The 14106-nt window shown below is 45.0% G+C and overlaps 1 protein-coding gene across 1 annotated transcript in view; it reads right to left on the reverse strand.

Annotated features, from left to right (window-relative positions):
• Nucleotides 1-953: 953 nt before the first annotated feature.
• LOC117359305 (tubulin polymerization-promoting protein family member 3-like) overlaps nt 954-14106 on the reverse strand; it is a 336205-nt gene continuing 323052 nt past the window's right edge. Inside the window, exon 4 of the mRNA XM_033941842.1 lies at nt 954-1872. Within this exon, the coding sequence (XP_033797733.1) occupies nt 1753-1872 (120 nt within the window). The 3' untranslated portion in view covers nt 954-1752. The remainder of the gene's footprint in view (nt 1873-14106) is intronic.

Genomic DNA, 14106 nt, shown 5'->3' on the forward strand with positions numbered 1-14106 from the left:
AGTTTGGGCAGAGTGCTGGTGGAATTTGCACTTAGGCACACAGACATTAATCTAAATGCATATTTGTACAAGCTCTTTTACAAAGCCGCAGTAGCAAGTCCAGTGTTGCAAATGCAACCAATGCTCATTAGGGCCTCTTTTAGCTGTGCTAGAGGTTTTTAGCGCAAACAGGCATGGTAAATGGTCCAACAACACTCATAGAATTCCTGTGAGCGTTGGAGCACTTACCTCATCAGCCCGTGCTAAAAACTAGCACAGCTTGATAAAAGGGGAGTTAAGATTTTGAGCTTGAAGGTGACAGAATTGTACAGGAATTGTAAAGGTTGTACAAGATTTCAATCTCCTGAGCTCTTTGTAAACAAAGAAAACAACTAGCAGGGATGAAATACTCCACGGAATAGCACTTTGTCGCTCTTCAATGAAGGCTCTTGACAAAGTATTCAGAGGCAAGGAAATAACACTCCAAATGAAGATCAGACTTGTTCATACACTCATGATTTTCAGTAGTCAATTACAGATGCAAAGCAGGCCATTCCGGAAACAAGACGGAAAGAAAATTGACTCATTTGAGCTTTGGTGCGGGAGAAAGATTTTATGCGTACCATAGACCACCAAAAGAACTAGCAAAATCAATTCTGGCTATATCACTCAGAGCCCAAATGACAAAGTTACAACTGTCCTTATTTCGGTCATACTGTCAGAAGAGAAAAATCATTGGAAAAGGATATCATATTTGAGAAGTTTGAAGGAACCAGACAATTAGATATCTGGACACATTGAAAACAACCATAGGGATAAATGCTGGAGGACCTTACCAGACTAGCACAAAACTGATTTCTTTTTAGATTCATCAAGTCGCTAGGACTTGAACAATGAGTGGATGGCATCTAACAACAACAGAAAAGAAGGTACCAAGCCTTGGAGTAAAAACACACCAATGAAAAAATACAACCTCCAGTTATATATACTTTATTGGTAGTTTATCCAAAGTCCAAAAACAAGTCCTTGACATACAATATATATGTGGTCCCGACTATGATCCAAGTTTCAGCGACTGCATCACCTTCCTCAGGGGACAACAAGGAACTTATGATACTCTGCAAATGCTGTGTGGTAACGTTTTAGCGTCTCTGCTCAGGAAAGAAGCGCCAAAAGTTAACAATTCCTATGGGCTTCAGTGCATTTGCTGCAGAAGAATCACTACTGCAGCTTTGTAAAATGAGCCCTTAGTTAAAAAATTATCCTCTAGAAACTGAGCATTGATTAGAAACATCTCATCTTACAAAGATATGTGATTTCACATAATTACAGCTGGAAGGGCTAGACCTACAATGTGCCATGCACAATCAGTATTAAGTTATATATATATTTTAATATTAGGAAAATTGGCATCTTAAGAGACAGAAACAATGAGGTGACTAAATTTCCTGTTGAAATCTATTGGGAATCAGAGAGGGGAATAATCAATTATACATAAGGATTCTAGTTGCCACTACTGCAGTGTCTCTCTGTAGGATATTCCTCTCTAATGAACACATTTTTGTATTTATGTCAGTTTGTTAGTGTCTCATGGGGTTGAAAATATAGGATTCTGGGTAATACATACTGTGATACATGTTATTTTTATTGTGGGAAGTTATCTCAGATTAGGAAGACAGGCTTTGGTTTAGCAGACAATCCTTTACTTTTTCACTTTGGCGTCATAAGTGCCTGCATGCTTGTAGGCACTGACATAGCCTGTGTTTTCAACTATTAGTCTTCTCGGCCGCTTTTCCCTTTGCCTTTCCCACTTTCATCAAAGCGCTCTTTGTGAGATCCTGTATACTTGCTGGTGTCTGTCAACCTCTCCACAGCCCCACTGCTTGTTGTTTTCTGAAACAAATAGGAAAAATCAAATGAGAGGCAAAAAATTACAAACTTTCCACAGTAGCATAAACTTTGTACTACTTTTTAAAACAAAGAAAAAGACACCAACAAGAAAATGAGAGGACCAATCATAGTCAGAATGCATAAAGAGGCCACATCTTTAAAAAGATGTGAAAAGGAAAGAGTTGGTCCAGAGGAAGGCTACTAAAATGGTGTGTGGTCTTTGTGATAAGGCATATGGGGACAGACTTAAAAATCTCAATCTGTATACTTTGGAGATATGATAGTCATTTAAATACCTATGTAATATAAATGTGCATGAGTCGAGTCTCTTTCATTTGAAAGGAAACTCTGCAATGAGAGAGCATAGGATGAAGTTAAGATAGGCTCCGAAGTAATCTAAGGAAATACTTTTTTACGGAAAGGGTGGTAGATGTGTGGTACAGCCTCCCAAAGAGGTGGTGGAAACAGAGACTGTATCTGAATTCAAGAGGGCCTGGGATAGGCACATGGGATCTCTTGGAGAGAGAAAGAAATAATGGTTACTGTGGATGGGCAGATGGGCCATTTGGCCTTTATCTGCCATCATGTTTCCATGTTTCTAGCTACCATGTTTTTAGAGTAGTGTTTTTTCAACCAGTATGCCGCAGGGTCTATGGAGACCTCACAGTTATAGGTGTTACTACATCCCAAAAATCTCCCTTGCAGTCAATCATTGACTCTCTATCTCCATTTCCCCTTGTTCCTTCCTGCAGGGTTGGCATGGCTTTCCTATCTCCCCTCTGCTCCCGTGGACCTCCTTATTTGCAGCATTAGCAGGCTTTCTCTCCATCCAACCCCAGGGCCCTTCCCTCTGTTGCAACATCCTGTTGCCACATGGGAAAGATGTGGTGGAGGCCAGTCAGTAATGTGGTAGTGGGAAAGCTCAGGCCAGTCATTAATCACTGTCGACTTTGCTGGCTAATGCCTGAAAATCTGTAGGTCTGCAGGAACGGGGTAGTGAAAGGTATGAATGTATACCAGACCTACAAGCAACTGCACATGGATAAAGAGGGAAAAATTCTGCACATGGATGAAAGGGAGAGGAGGAAATGCACATGAAAAGGAGAGAAGAAAATTCTGCACACAAATAGAAGGGAAATGTATGAGAAGGGAACACATGTAGAAGGGAAAATGTACATAGATAGAAGGGAGAGTGAAATGCAATGGATGGAAGAGATGGAAAACTATATTAAGAAAAATGCAGAAAATGGACAACAAATTTTTCCAAAAGTTTTGCTTCCTTAAAAACAAACTGGTGATTATGATAGACCTCTTCAAAATAAACACAAATATAATTTCCCACTGACTGTATCACGCAGGAATTTTGAGAAACATGATAGTATCTTTAATTGACTATAACATAACATAGTAACATAGTAGATGACGGCAGATAAAGACCTGAATGGTCCATCTAGTCTGCCCAACCTGATTCAATCTGAAAATCTGATGAGTTATTTTTGGTTTTTTACTTCTCCTTAGCTATTTCTGGTTAAGGATCTAAAGCAGTGGTTCCCAACCCTGTCCTGGAGGACCATCAGGCCAATCGGGTTTTCAGGCTAGCCCTAATGAATATGCATGGCTCAAATTTGCATGCCTGTCACTTCCATTATATGCAAATCTCTCATGCATATTCATTAGGGCTAACCTGAAAACCCGATTGGCCTGGTGGTCCTCCAGGACAGGGTTGGGAACCACTGATCTAAAGCTCTGCCTGGTTCTTAGGTTCCAACTACTGAAGTCTCCGTCAAAGCTCACTCCAGTCCATCTACACCCTCCCAGCCATTAAAGCCCTCCCCAGCCCATCCTCCCCCCCAAACGGCCATATACAGACACAGACCATGCAAGTCTGCCCAGTACTGGCCTTAGTTCTTCAATATTTACTATTATTTTCTGATTCTAGATCCTCTGGGTTCATCCCACGCTTTTTTGAACTCCATCACCATTTTCCACCACCTCTCTCGGTGAGTGCATTCCAGGCATCCACCAACCTCTCCGAAAATAAGAATTTCCTTACATTCCCTCAACCTCAAATTATGTCCTCTGGTTTTACCATTTTCCTTTCTCTGGGAAAGATTTTATTCTACATTAATACCTTTCAAGAATTTGAACTTCTGAATCATATCTCCCCTGTCCGTCCTTTCCTCTAAGGTATACATATACAGGGCTTTCAGTCTCTCCTCATACATCTTTTGTCACAAACCTCCTATCATTTTCGTCGCCCTCCTCTGGACCGCTTCAAGCCTTTTTGTGTCCTTTGCCAGATACGGTCTCCAAAACAATACTCCAAGTGGGGCCTCACTAATGGCCTGTATAGGGGCATCAACACTTTCGTTCTTCTACTGGTTACAGGCCAGCATCCTTCTGGCAGCAGCCACCGCCTTGTTGCACTGTTTTTTTGCCCTTAGATCTTTGAACACTATCACCCCAAGGTCTGTGCATATCAGCCTCTCACCTCCCAGCATATACAGCTCCTTCCGATTATTAATCCCCAAATGCATTACTCGGCATTAACCACCTCCTTATGTTTTTAGTTTTGTCAAGTCTGTCTATAGTCCTATAGGACTTAGCTTTTGTTAGTATTGTATTGTTTCCCAAACTTTGTAATTTTGTTATATTGTACATCGCTTAGAATTATGATTAAGCGATTAATCAAAACCTCATTAAACTTGAAACTTGCATTTCTTTGCATTGAATTTTAGTTGCCAGATTTAGACCATTCCTCTAACTTTTGTAGATCCTTTTTCATGTTTTCCATTCCCTCTACTCTGTTTACAAATCTTGGTATTATCCAAACCTTTTCTTCTAACCCTTCAGTAATGTCACTCACAAACATATTGAACAGGATCAGCACCGAACCCTGAGGGATTCCACTACTCACCTTTCCTTCCTCCGAGCAACTTCCATTAACCACCACCCTCTGGCATCTGTCCGTCAACCAGTTTCTAATCCAGTTCTCCACTTTGGGTCCTAATTTCAGCCCTTCAAGTTTGTTTCAAGAGCCTCCTATGAGGAACTGTGCCAAAGGCTTTGCTGAAATCTAAGTAAATTACATCTAGCATATGTCCTCAATCCAGTTCTCTGGTCACCCAATCAAAAAATTCAATCAGGTTCATTTGGCATGTTGAGCCATGTTGCCATGTTTTCATGCACAAAGTTTCTGATACACTGTGATAGTTCGCCTTGGCTAAAAGTGTTTTCCTGCTGATTTTTGTTTCTACTCTGTGTCCAGTGCATCTCGTTGCAGCGTCCAACAATAGTCAGCTAGCCAGTTGCCCTGATATCTTTTTTTCCATAGTGATAATGTTCTGGTGACATCTTTCGCCATGTTAGTTGCTGACTGCATCAAAATTTGCGGAGAGGAAATCCAAAGTGTGACTGTAGAAAGTGCATCTTCAGTGACAGTGAAATTCTCAATTAGAGAATGACACGGGGAAAAAATCTGTCCCCGTCACCGCCCCACCATCCTCTGCACCGCCCCGTCACCGCCGTTCCCTTCACCGCCCCGTCACCGTCACCGCCATCCCTTTCACCGCCCCGTCACCCGCCACTGCCATCCCATTCACCGCCCCCGTCACCGTCCCCGCTGCATCCATATAAGCCTTAGTACTGTAATATTTAGACTTATTCCTTTCTTATAAATCAAAGTTCCTGCTGCTGAACTAGAGAAAGAGATGTTCAGCTGGCAGGGCTTTGTTTATAAATTTTTATCAACACAACTAATATACTATTTTATCCTAAAGCAAAAAATAAATAAATATAATTTTTTTTCTACCTTATGTTGTCTGGTTTCTGCTTTCCACATCTTCTCATTGAATTCCTTCCATCCACTGTGTGTCTTCTCTCTGCGTCTTCCATATGCTGTTACTGTGCCTCTCCCTTAACCCCCCCCCCCAATTGGTCTAGCACCCATCTTCTTCCCTCCGCTCCCGCATAGTCTGGCATCTGTCTTCTTCCTACTCTGTCTTCCACATTTCCTTGGGGGTCTGTTCCTCTCCACCCTCCTTCAATGTCTGTTCTATTCCTTTCACCACCACCCTTCCCTCCCTCTCCTTTACCAATCTGTTCCTTTCTACTACCCTTCAGCTCCTCTCGCGTGGCCTATCTACCTTCCTTCCTCTATTTTCATGGCACGTTACAATGTAATTTGTGCAAGCCACTGGAGCCTGCAAGCTCGGTCCCTGTCCCATCCCCACAAACCATCTCGCTTCTGTGCTCCTATTTTCTCCATTTCTAATATCTCCCCTATGTATCTGTCATTGCCCCCCCCCCTGTGTCCATATACCATCCCCATGGCATGTCCCCTTTATGTCTCTGTCCCTATGCCCCATGCACATAATTTCCCCTCTTCTGTTACCTTCCTGTGTCCAGATTTCCCCTATCTTCCTCTTCCATACCAGTGTGTCTCTTCTTTTCAACCCCATCTAGCTTTTATCCCTCTTTCTTTCCCCCCCCCTGCTTCTAGCATCTGGCTCACCTGCCAGTCCTTCCCTTCCTTTCCTGCTGTGGGTTTTTCTTTCCGACTTCATCCCCTTGGCCCAGAATCCTTTTCCCTTTCACTCCCTCCTTCCAATTTGAGCCCGGAACACTAGCGATCACACGGTCCCCGCAGCCACTACCTGCCTGCCCAATCGATCCTAGTGTTTAGCCAGCTCTCTCCCTTCTCCTTACCTTAGTTTATAGGTTTTCTTTTTCGGCGACCTGCACGCTTTCCCAAAGAGCCGCGCACGCGCGGCTGCTCAGTGTTCAATCTTCTGCTCTGCTGCAACTAAGGTGAGGAGAAGGGAGAGAGCTGGCTAAACACTAGAATCGATTGGGCAGGCGGGTGTGAGCTGCGGGGACCGCGCGATCCTTCATGCCTCACTGCGGGGACAAGACCATTCACCGCCCCGCGGGCGGTGAATGGCCTTGTCCCCGTCGCCGCAGCGACTGCTAGTTTTCTTCCCGTTTTCGGCGGGTGACCCGCGGCTAAAATGCGGTGGCCGCGGGTAAACCGCCACCGTGTCATTCTCTATTCTCAATGACATCCTTGAATGCTTTCCAGGTGATTTTCTCTGGTCCACTTAACAAATCTCTCTTCATTGATGACGTGTTTGATCTGTGGACCTACAAATCCATCAGTTATTCTTGAAAACAATGTCTTAAAGAAAACTTTTGGCTGCCTTGTTCATCGCTTTTACGAAACTTTTCATCAGTTTTATGTGAAGAAGGGTCAACAAGTGGTTCATGTACTACATTTTTCTGTCCGGGAACCAACTTACAGAGGGGTTAGTTCTTTTGAATATAATGCAACTCTTTAGCAAGGCCATCCCATTCACAAATAAAACAACAGTACTTGGTATATCCAATCTGCATTCCAAGTAGCAGATCACCACAGATGTTCCCGTTGTACTTTGTGTACTGGGTATGCTTTAATAGCAGTTCCATGTTTTCATATGTTTCTTTCATGTGTGCAGCATAGCCAATAGGTATCAATGGGTAAACATTGTGTAACAAAACAGCCTTGAGGCTTAACACTGACGAATCAATAAAAAGAAGCCACTTCTGTGGGTCATGTGTGCAACCCAAAGCTGTGAACAACCCTTCAATGTCAGTTCAGATCCAGAGGTTTTCAACCTGTGCAAAGAAATTTGTTAAATCGTCTTGGCTGCTTCGAAAGACAAAAAAATTTTATACCTGGTGAGAGCGAATACCATCCCTGCAATCTTGAACCCAATAATTCTGCTTTTCCTTTTCACAAACCTAAGTCCCTGACCAGGTCATTTAATTCTGACTGTGTTATAAGATGAAGCATGGTTACAACCATGGTTACATACATGGTTCAAAATCAGGATCAATGTCAAGTCAGTGCTTGGCTGGTGCATTGCAGATTCTTCATCGGTTTGTTTAAGCTCCATTTCTCTGGTGGCTTCAGTACCAGAAGACTGTCATCATGAGGACACTTGTCTCAAAGCTGAAGGAAGATTAGGATACTCAATTGATTTCTTATTTTTACCAGAGAAGCCAACATTTCTCAGACGGAAGTGACTAGGTGATTCTTCTGTTCTCAACATATTATTGGGTACCTTAGAGTCAAGCTCTAAGATCAACAGCACATCTTGCACAACAAATATGAGGAACCCATGGTTTGTCTTGATCACCAATCTTGAAATCGAAGTACAGCTTTCCCTAATTCGAGTCATGATGCGTCTTTGAGGCTTAAGCAGAATGTATCACAGCTGTTGCGACATCAGCAAGATATTTCTGCTGTCACAAATCATCCTATAGCAATTAACAATTAACTGGCTTACCCGAACTAACAGACACGTAATGAAGATTTTCCCTATATGCAAACTGCTTTTATATAGCTTTTCTAGGCAACATCCATCAAGCCCATGTACAAGCATGCCCAGACTGCATCATTTCCATGGACGTTACGCAACCTGCCCTGAATGCCCGCAGGTATAACGTGAGCAATTGGCCCATATTAAAGAATTAGGCTAGGAATTAATTGCATTAGCCCGAAAGTATAACAAGAAATTGTAAAAATGCACTTTTTTGTTAAAATGATATGTGATACATAATTTTAAACATGATTTTTCTGATCAGCAGCCTGTAGGATACACCCCAAAGTGTTGAAGAAGCAAAAACTTTGTTGTCCAGTGAAATAGAAGAAAGTTGCAAATGAAAAATAAGTCCAAAAGATGGATTTAAGGCAAGAAATAAAGCGCTTTTAGTTTGGAGAATTTATAACCCACTGTCTATATTTTGCACTGTTCAGGGCAAGAGGACACAAAGTGAAGCAGAACATAAATAATATAACATAACCTAAATTATTTATTTACCGTATTTTTCATGTAGATAACGCGCACACCGTGTAAAACGCGCACACGGGTATAGCGCGCGGGGAACTGTAATTTATGTAAATAAATTTTTATATACCGCACACACCTGTATACCGCGCATGCCGCCCCGACTCTCCCGTCGCTGCCCGACTCTCCTTTCGCCCCGCCCCGACTCTCCTCTGGCCAGCCCGACTCTCCTTTAGCCCGCCCCGACTCTCTTCTCCCCCTTTGAAGTCCTGTCCCCACCCTAAAAGCCTGATCCCCCCCTGACGTCCGATTCACCCCCCCCCCGCAGGACCGCTCGCACCCGCACCCCGAAGGACCGCTCGTGCTGGAACACGCACCCGCACCCCCACCCCGAAGGACCGCTTCGCACCCCCACAGTCTCCCCACCCCACCCCCATCATGTAGAAGTTTCCTACCGTCGTCCTGCTGCTTCCTCTGCCGGCGGTCCTGCCCCTTCTCTTAGCCCTGCGTCTACACTGCTTCCTCTTCCGGCGGTCCCGCCCTTTCTCTGATGTCAGAGAATCCCTTCTTAATCATTCCTAGCATTCTGTTGGCCTTTTTCGCCACTGCCGCACATTGCGCGGACAGTTTCATTAACTTGTCTACAAGTACTCCCAAGTATAGCAATTAGGTCAGCCATAGGCATCAGAACAGGAATGGGGGTTGGTGGGCAGAGGGGCCATGGCCTCCCCCAAAATTGGTAGTTGGAAGAGTCCCTGCTTTACCAACCCCCCCACCCCCTGCAAGCATATGTTCTTCCCTCCATTCCCAACCTCAGCCCTGCCCCCTCCCGCAGCATCCTATGTGGGAAGAGGAAGTCGCTACAGAATGACGACTGCTGGGGTAGGCCGACTGCAGCAGGTTCACTTTGTTGCCACCGCCGGCTGCCTGAAGATTTAAAATTACAATGGCGATAAGAGGTAGGTGAGGGGAGTCGAGAGCTAGAGAGGATCCTGCTAGGCTTAGGTTGGGGCTGGGCATGGAGGGAAGAACATATGCTGCACGGGCTGGGGTTTGGGAAGACAGGAAAGGACAGATGCTGTATAGGCTGAGAGGGAGTTGGGAAGGCAGGGAAGAACAGGTGCTACTTGGGCTGGTGGGGTTGGGAAGACAGAAGGACAGATGTTGCACAGGCTGGGGAATTGGGAAGGCAGGGAAGGACAGATGCTGTAAGGGCTGGGGGGTTAGGAAGGGAGGGAAAGAGATGCATGAGTGGATCGCGGGAAGGGAGGGAAACAGATAATTGTTGGACATAGGTGCATGGAGTGGTAGGGAAAGAGATGGTATACATGGGGAAAGGAAGAAAGAGGAAGAATTGTTGGATATGAGGAGGGAAGAAGGGAGAAAAAGAGGGAAAAGAGATGACTCAAAGAAGGGAGAGATGTCAGATTCTGGAGAAGGGTGATGGAAGGAGGGAGAGAGAGATATATTAGACCACTGGAAGTGGAAGGAGATGCCAGACCATGGAAGAGGAGAGAGATGCCAGGCTGTGTGAAGGAGAGAAGAAAGATGCTAGACCATAGGAGATAGAGGGAGGGGAAGGGGAGAGAAAGGGATGGTGCACAGGGATTGGTGCACAGGGATTGGTGTGGCAGGGAAGAGAGAAGAAATGCTTCTTATGGATAGATGTGAATAGGGGAGAAGAAAGAGGGAGATGGATAGATGGTAAGGAAGACGGTAGGCAGATTTTGAAAAGATAGCAGAAAAATGGAAGAAATTGAATGTTAAAAGTTAATGGCAAAGATGGATGCCAAATTGAAGGAGAGAAAGTGCCAAAGTGAAGGAGAGAAAACCAGCAAATGGATAAGAAGGCCTGGTGACCCCTGGTGTGATCAGATCTTAGACTGTTCGTAGGAGCGCTGGCGATTGATGATAATTTTATTTTTCAGCATTGAATTTAAAAGACAATACTTGCCTGATTCGAACCCCTCACCTGTGTGGTGAAAAGAAATCCTCATCTGTGTGGTGGTAAAGAAATTTCATCTAGGTGGTAAAAGAAATCCTGCACGACGGACTTGAAGGTAATATAACAGCCATGCAATGACCATACAGAATGTAAGTAGTTATTCTTATTTTATATAGCTCTGTACATAACTTTATAGGTATTAATTATTATATTAAGGATAGGGATAGTTAAGGATAGAAGTGCGGTTTTATCTAATATAATAAAATGCTAGGCCGCGCATGCGCACTCAAAAGTCGTGTTCCCTGATTCGTCGCGGACATGAGAGTGCGCATGCGCGGCCCCGGCGGCGGCTTTCAAATAAAAAAAGTTACACAGCTGCGGTGGCCTTCCTCACCCCCGGCTCTCACTGTGCATGGTACCGGCTCCTCTCTCGAACTGCACCAGGATCGAGAAAAGAGCTGCGGCGGCGGCTTTCAACGACGAAGAAGCTGCAGTTGGGGCAGTCAGGGCCTCCCCCGCCACGCACAACCCGCTCCCTCTCCTGCAGCTCAGGCACCACAGACGCTGTGAAATATACTGAGCGTGAAAGCGCGCAACCCGGTACCCGCGTCTGCCTACCCTTCCCCCCAACACAGCGCATTTGCCCCCCCCCCCTCTCCAGAACGAATCGAGAAATGGAGCCGGGCCGCCCTCTGCAACAGACCAGAGGAATCCTTTGCCGCTCACCACCCTTCCCTTACCGCTGACCCGACTACCTACCCGGCGATTTAAGCAGCCTGTGCAGCAGTCTTCACATGCTGCTTCAGGCCCTTCTATTGCCCTGATTTGCTCTGCCGCGTCTCTGATGATGTCATCAGGGACGTGCCAGAGTAAATCAGGGCAGTAGAAGAACCTGAAGCAGCGTGTGAAGACTGCTGCACAGGCTGCTTGAATCGCCGAGTTCGTAATCGGGTACGCGAGAAGGGAAGGGGGGAGGTTGGCAAGGACTCTATCCGAGTAAATAAAAAACTCTGGGGAGAACGCCAGAGACCAGCCCTGTACTAACTCCCGTGGACAGGGGGAGCAGGAAGAGGTGCTGATGGACAGGGGGGGAAAAAGGAAGGGAGGCCTATTGTTGGACAGGGGGAGCAGGAAGAGGTGCTGATGGACAGGGGGGGGGAATGAAGGGAGAAGGGCTGCTGCTGGATAAGGGGAGAAGTGAAGGGGTGGTGGTGGACAGGGGGGAAAAATGAAGGGAGGCCTACTGCTGGACAGGGGGAGCAGGAAGAGGTGCTGATGGACAGGGGGAATAATGAAGGGAGGCCTACTGCTGGACAGGGGGGAGCAGGAAGAGGTGCTGATGGACAAGGGGGAAAAATGAAGGGAGGCCTACTGCTGGACAGGGGGAGCAGGAAGAGATGCTGATGGACGGGAGGGGGGAAATGAAGGGAGGCCTACTGCTGGACAGAGGGAGCAGGAAGAGGTGATGATGGACAGGGGGGGAAAAAAGGAAGGGATGCCTATTGTTGGACAGGGGGAGCAGGAAGAAGTACTGATGGACAGGGGGGAGGTAAAACAAAGGGAGAAGGGCTGCTGCTGGATAAGGGGAGCAGTGAAGGGGTGGTGGTGGACACAGGGGAGGTAAAAAGAAGGGAGAATGGACAGGAAAAAGTGGCTAGGGAGGAAAATGCTGCACAGGGAAGTAGGGGGGGGGGAAATGCTGATGCACAAGGAAATGGAGGGGAGGGAATGCTGATATGGGAATTTATATAAGCGGTATAACAAACTTTTTAATAAACTTGGAAACTTGGAAAGTGGTCAAGGGGAGATAAATGCTGCATAGGGGCAGAAAGAGAGACAAATAGAAAGAAAGACAAATAATAGGAGGGAGGGAGACAAAGAAAAGAAGAAAGACACAAGGGCAGGGAGTGAGACAGAAAGAAAGAAAGACAGACATACATATATTCTAGCACCCGTTAATGACTAGTATATATATACATATATACATATATATATATATATATGTTAATGACTAGTATATATATACATATATATATATATATATAGTAGCGTGGCCGGCCCTCAAGACTAGCGGTAACCGGCACATTGCTTACAAAATTCCTTTAGCGTGCTTCCCCAAGAGGGAGGAAGACCCTGTTGTGGATACACTATCTTGTATCCAAAAACAATATGGCTTCACACAGGTAGGTTTCAAATAAGGAAATCAAATTTATTGTGTATCCGAACAAGTCCAAACAAAAAAGGCATGAAGGATAACAGTCTCAAAAAGGTAATGGCAAAAAAAATAGTGCAAGCAAAATCATACTTTGTTTACCAGCCTGGTCTGGTTAATTCTTCCAAAAGTTCTTTTACTAATGTCCCAGGTATAGCAGAGTCTCTGGCAGTCTTTAACTCTCAAAAGTCTTCCTTGCAAATTGAAAAACAAACTATGGCACGTAGCAATGTGCAGTACTGACTTTTCAAATGCAGTGGCAGAAGGCTGGTGGATTTACCAAAAACGGCTCCTTGTTGTAAAGAGCAAATAACCCGCAAACCCTCCACTAAGGTGTTGGGCAAATCCTGCCCCAGCCTTCAGAATATTCCCACTCTATGAAAGAAATTGCTGAAGTTCTTTCACAGAAGCCATCTTGGCAACAAGGAAAAAAAAAACTTCCAATCAAAGCAAACACTTTGCTAGCATACATCCCTTAGCTAGCATGCTCAAGGAAAATCAACTAACATCCATTTCTTCAGTCAGTCCCACCTCTGGTAAAGCACCTCTGGTAAAAAATTGCTTCATGTTCTGGGTTTACCAGGGTTGTTCCTTCTGACCCCGTGTCCAGCATTTCAACATCCTTGGGCTCTGGAGAAATTGGAGGCTCCTTCCACCTAAGAGCTTCTCCTGTTTCTCCCCTTCTCCTGGACAGCCAGCTTTCCAAATGCTGCAAAGCTGCTGTACCACGCCCAGTCCTACTCAGGGGCCGGACTTCTTTCAGCTGAAGCTGCCTTCTACCCTGTTTAGCCAGCCTCTTACAAAATGGAGGATTTAAAGGGGCCCTACCAGTTTTCACCAGGCTGTGTTCTAAAGCAGGTCTGAACACAGCCTGTGCTTCCTGGTCCTGTTCCTGCCTAACAGGGACAACGTGGTTAGCCCGGACGAGTTTCAGGGGATGTTTTTTATGATTCTTCCCTGGCACAAGGCCGGCCTTGGGCTCGGGTTTGTGACAATATATATATTCTAGTCTATATATATTCTAGTCTATATATATATATATTCTAGTCTATATATATATTCTAGTCTATATATATTCAGCAGGATTGCAGAAGACAGTGCAATACTATTAAAATTCTCTTTTCATTCTTTCCTATTTATGTTTCCTATCTATATTCCTATCATTGTCTATTGGGGTTTTTCCTATGTTCTCTTTCCTTTGCTCATTGTAGTTCTTCCTTCTCTCCTCATTTTTTGTATGTTTAATTCTGTTT

This window comes from Geotrypetes seraphini, chromosome 4 (assembly GCF_902459505.1).
Source record: "Geotrypetes seraphini chromosome 4, aGeoSer1.1, whole genome shotgun sequence".
Lineage (NCBI taxonomy): Eukaryota > Metazoa > Chordata > Amphibia > Gymnophiona > Dermophiidae > Geotrypetes > Geotrypetes seraphini.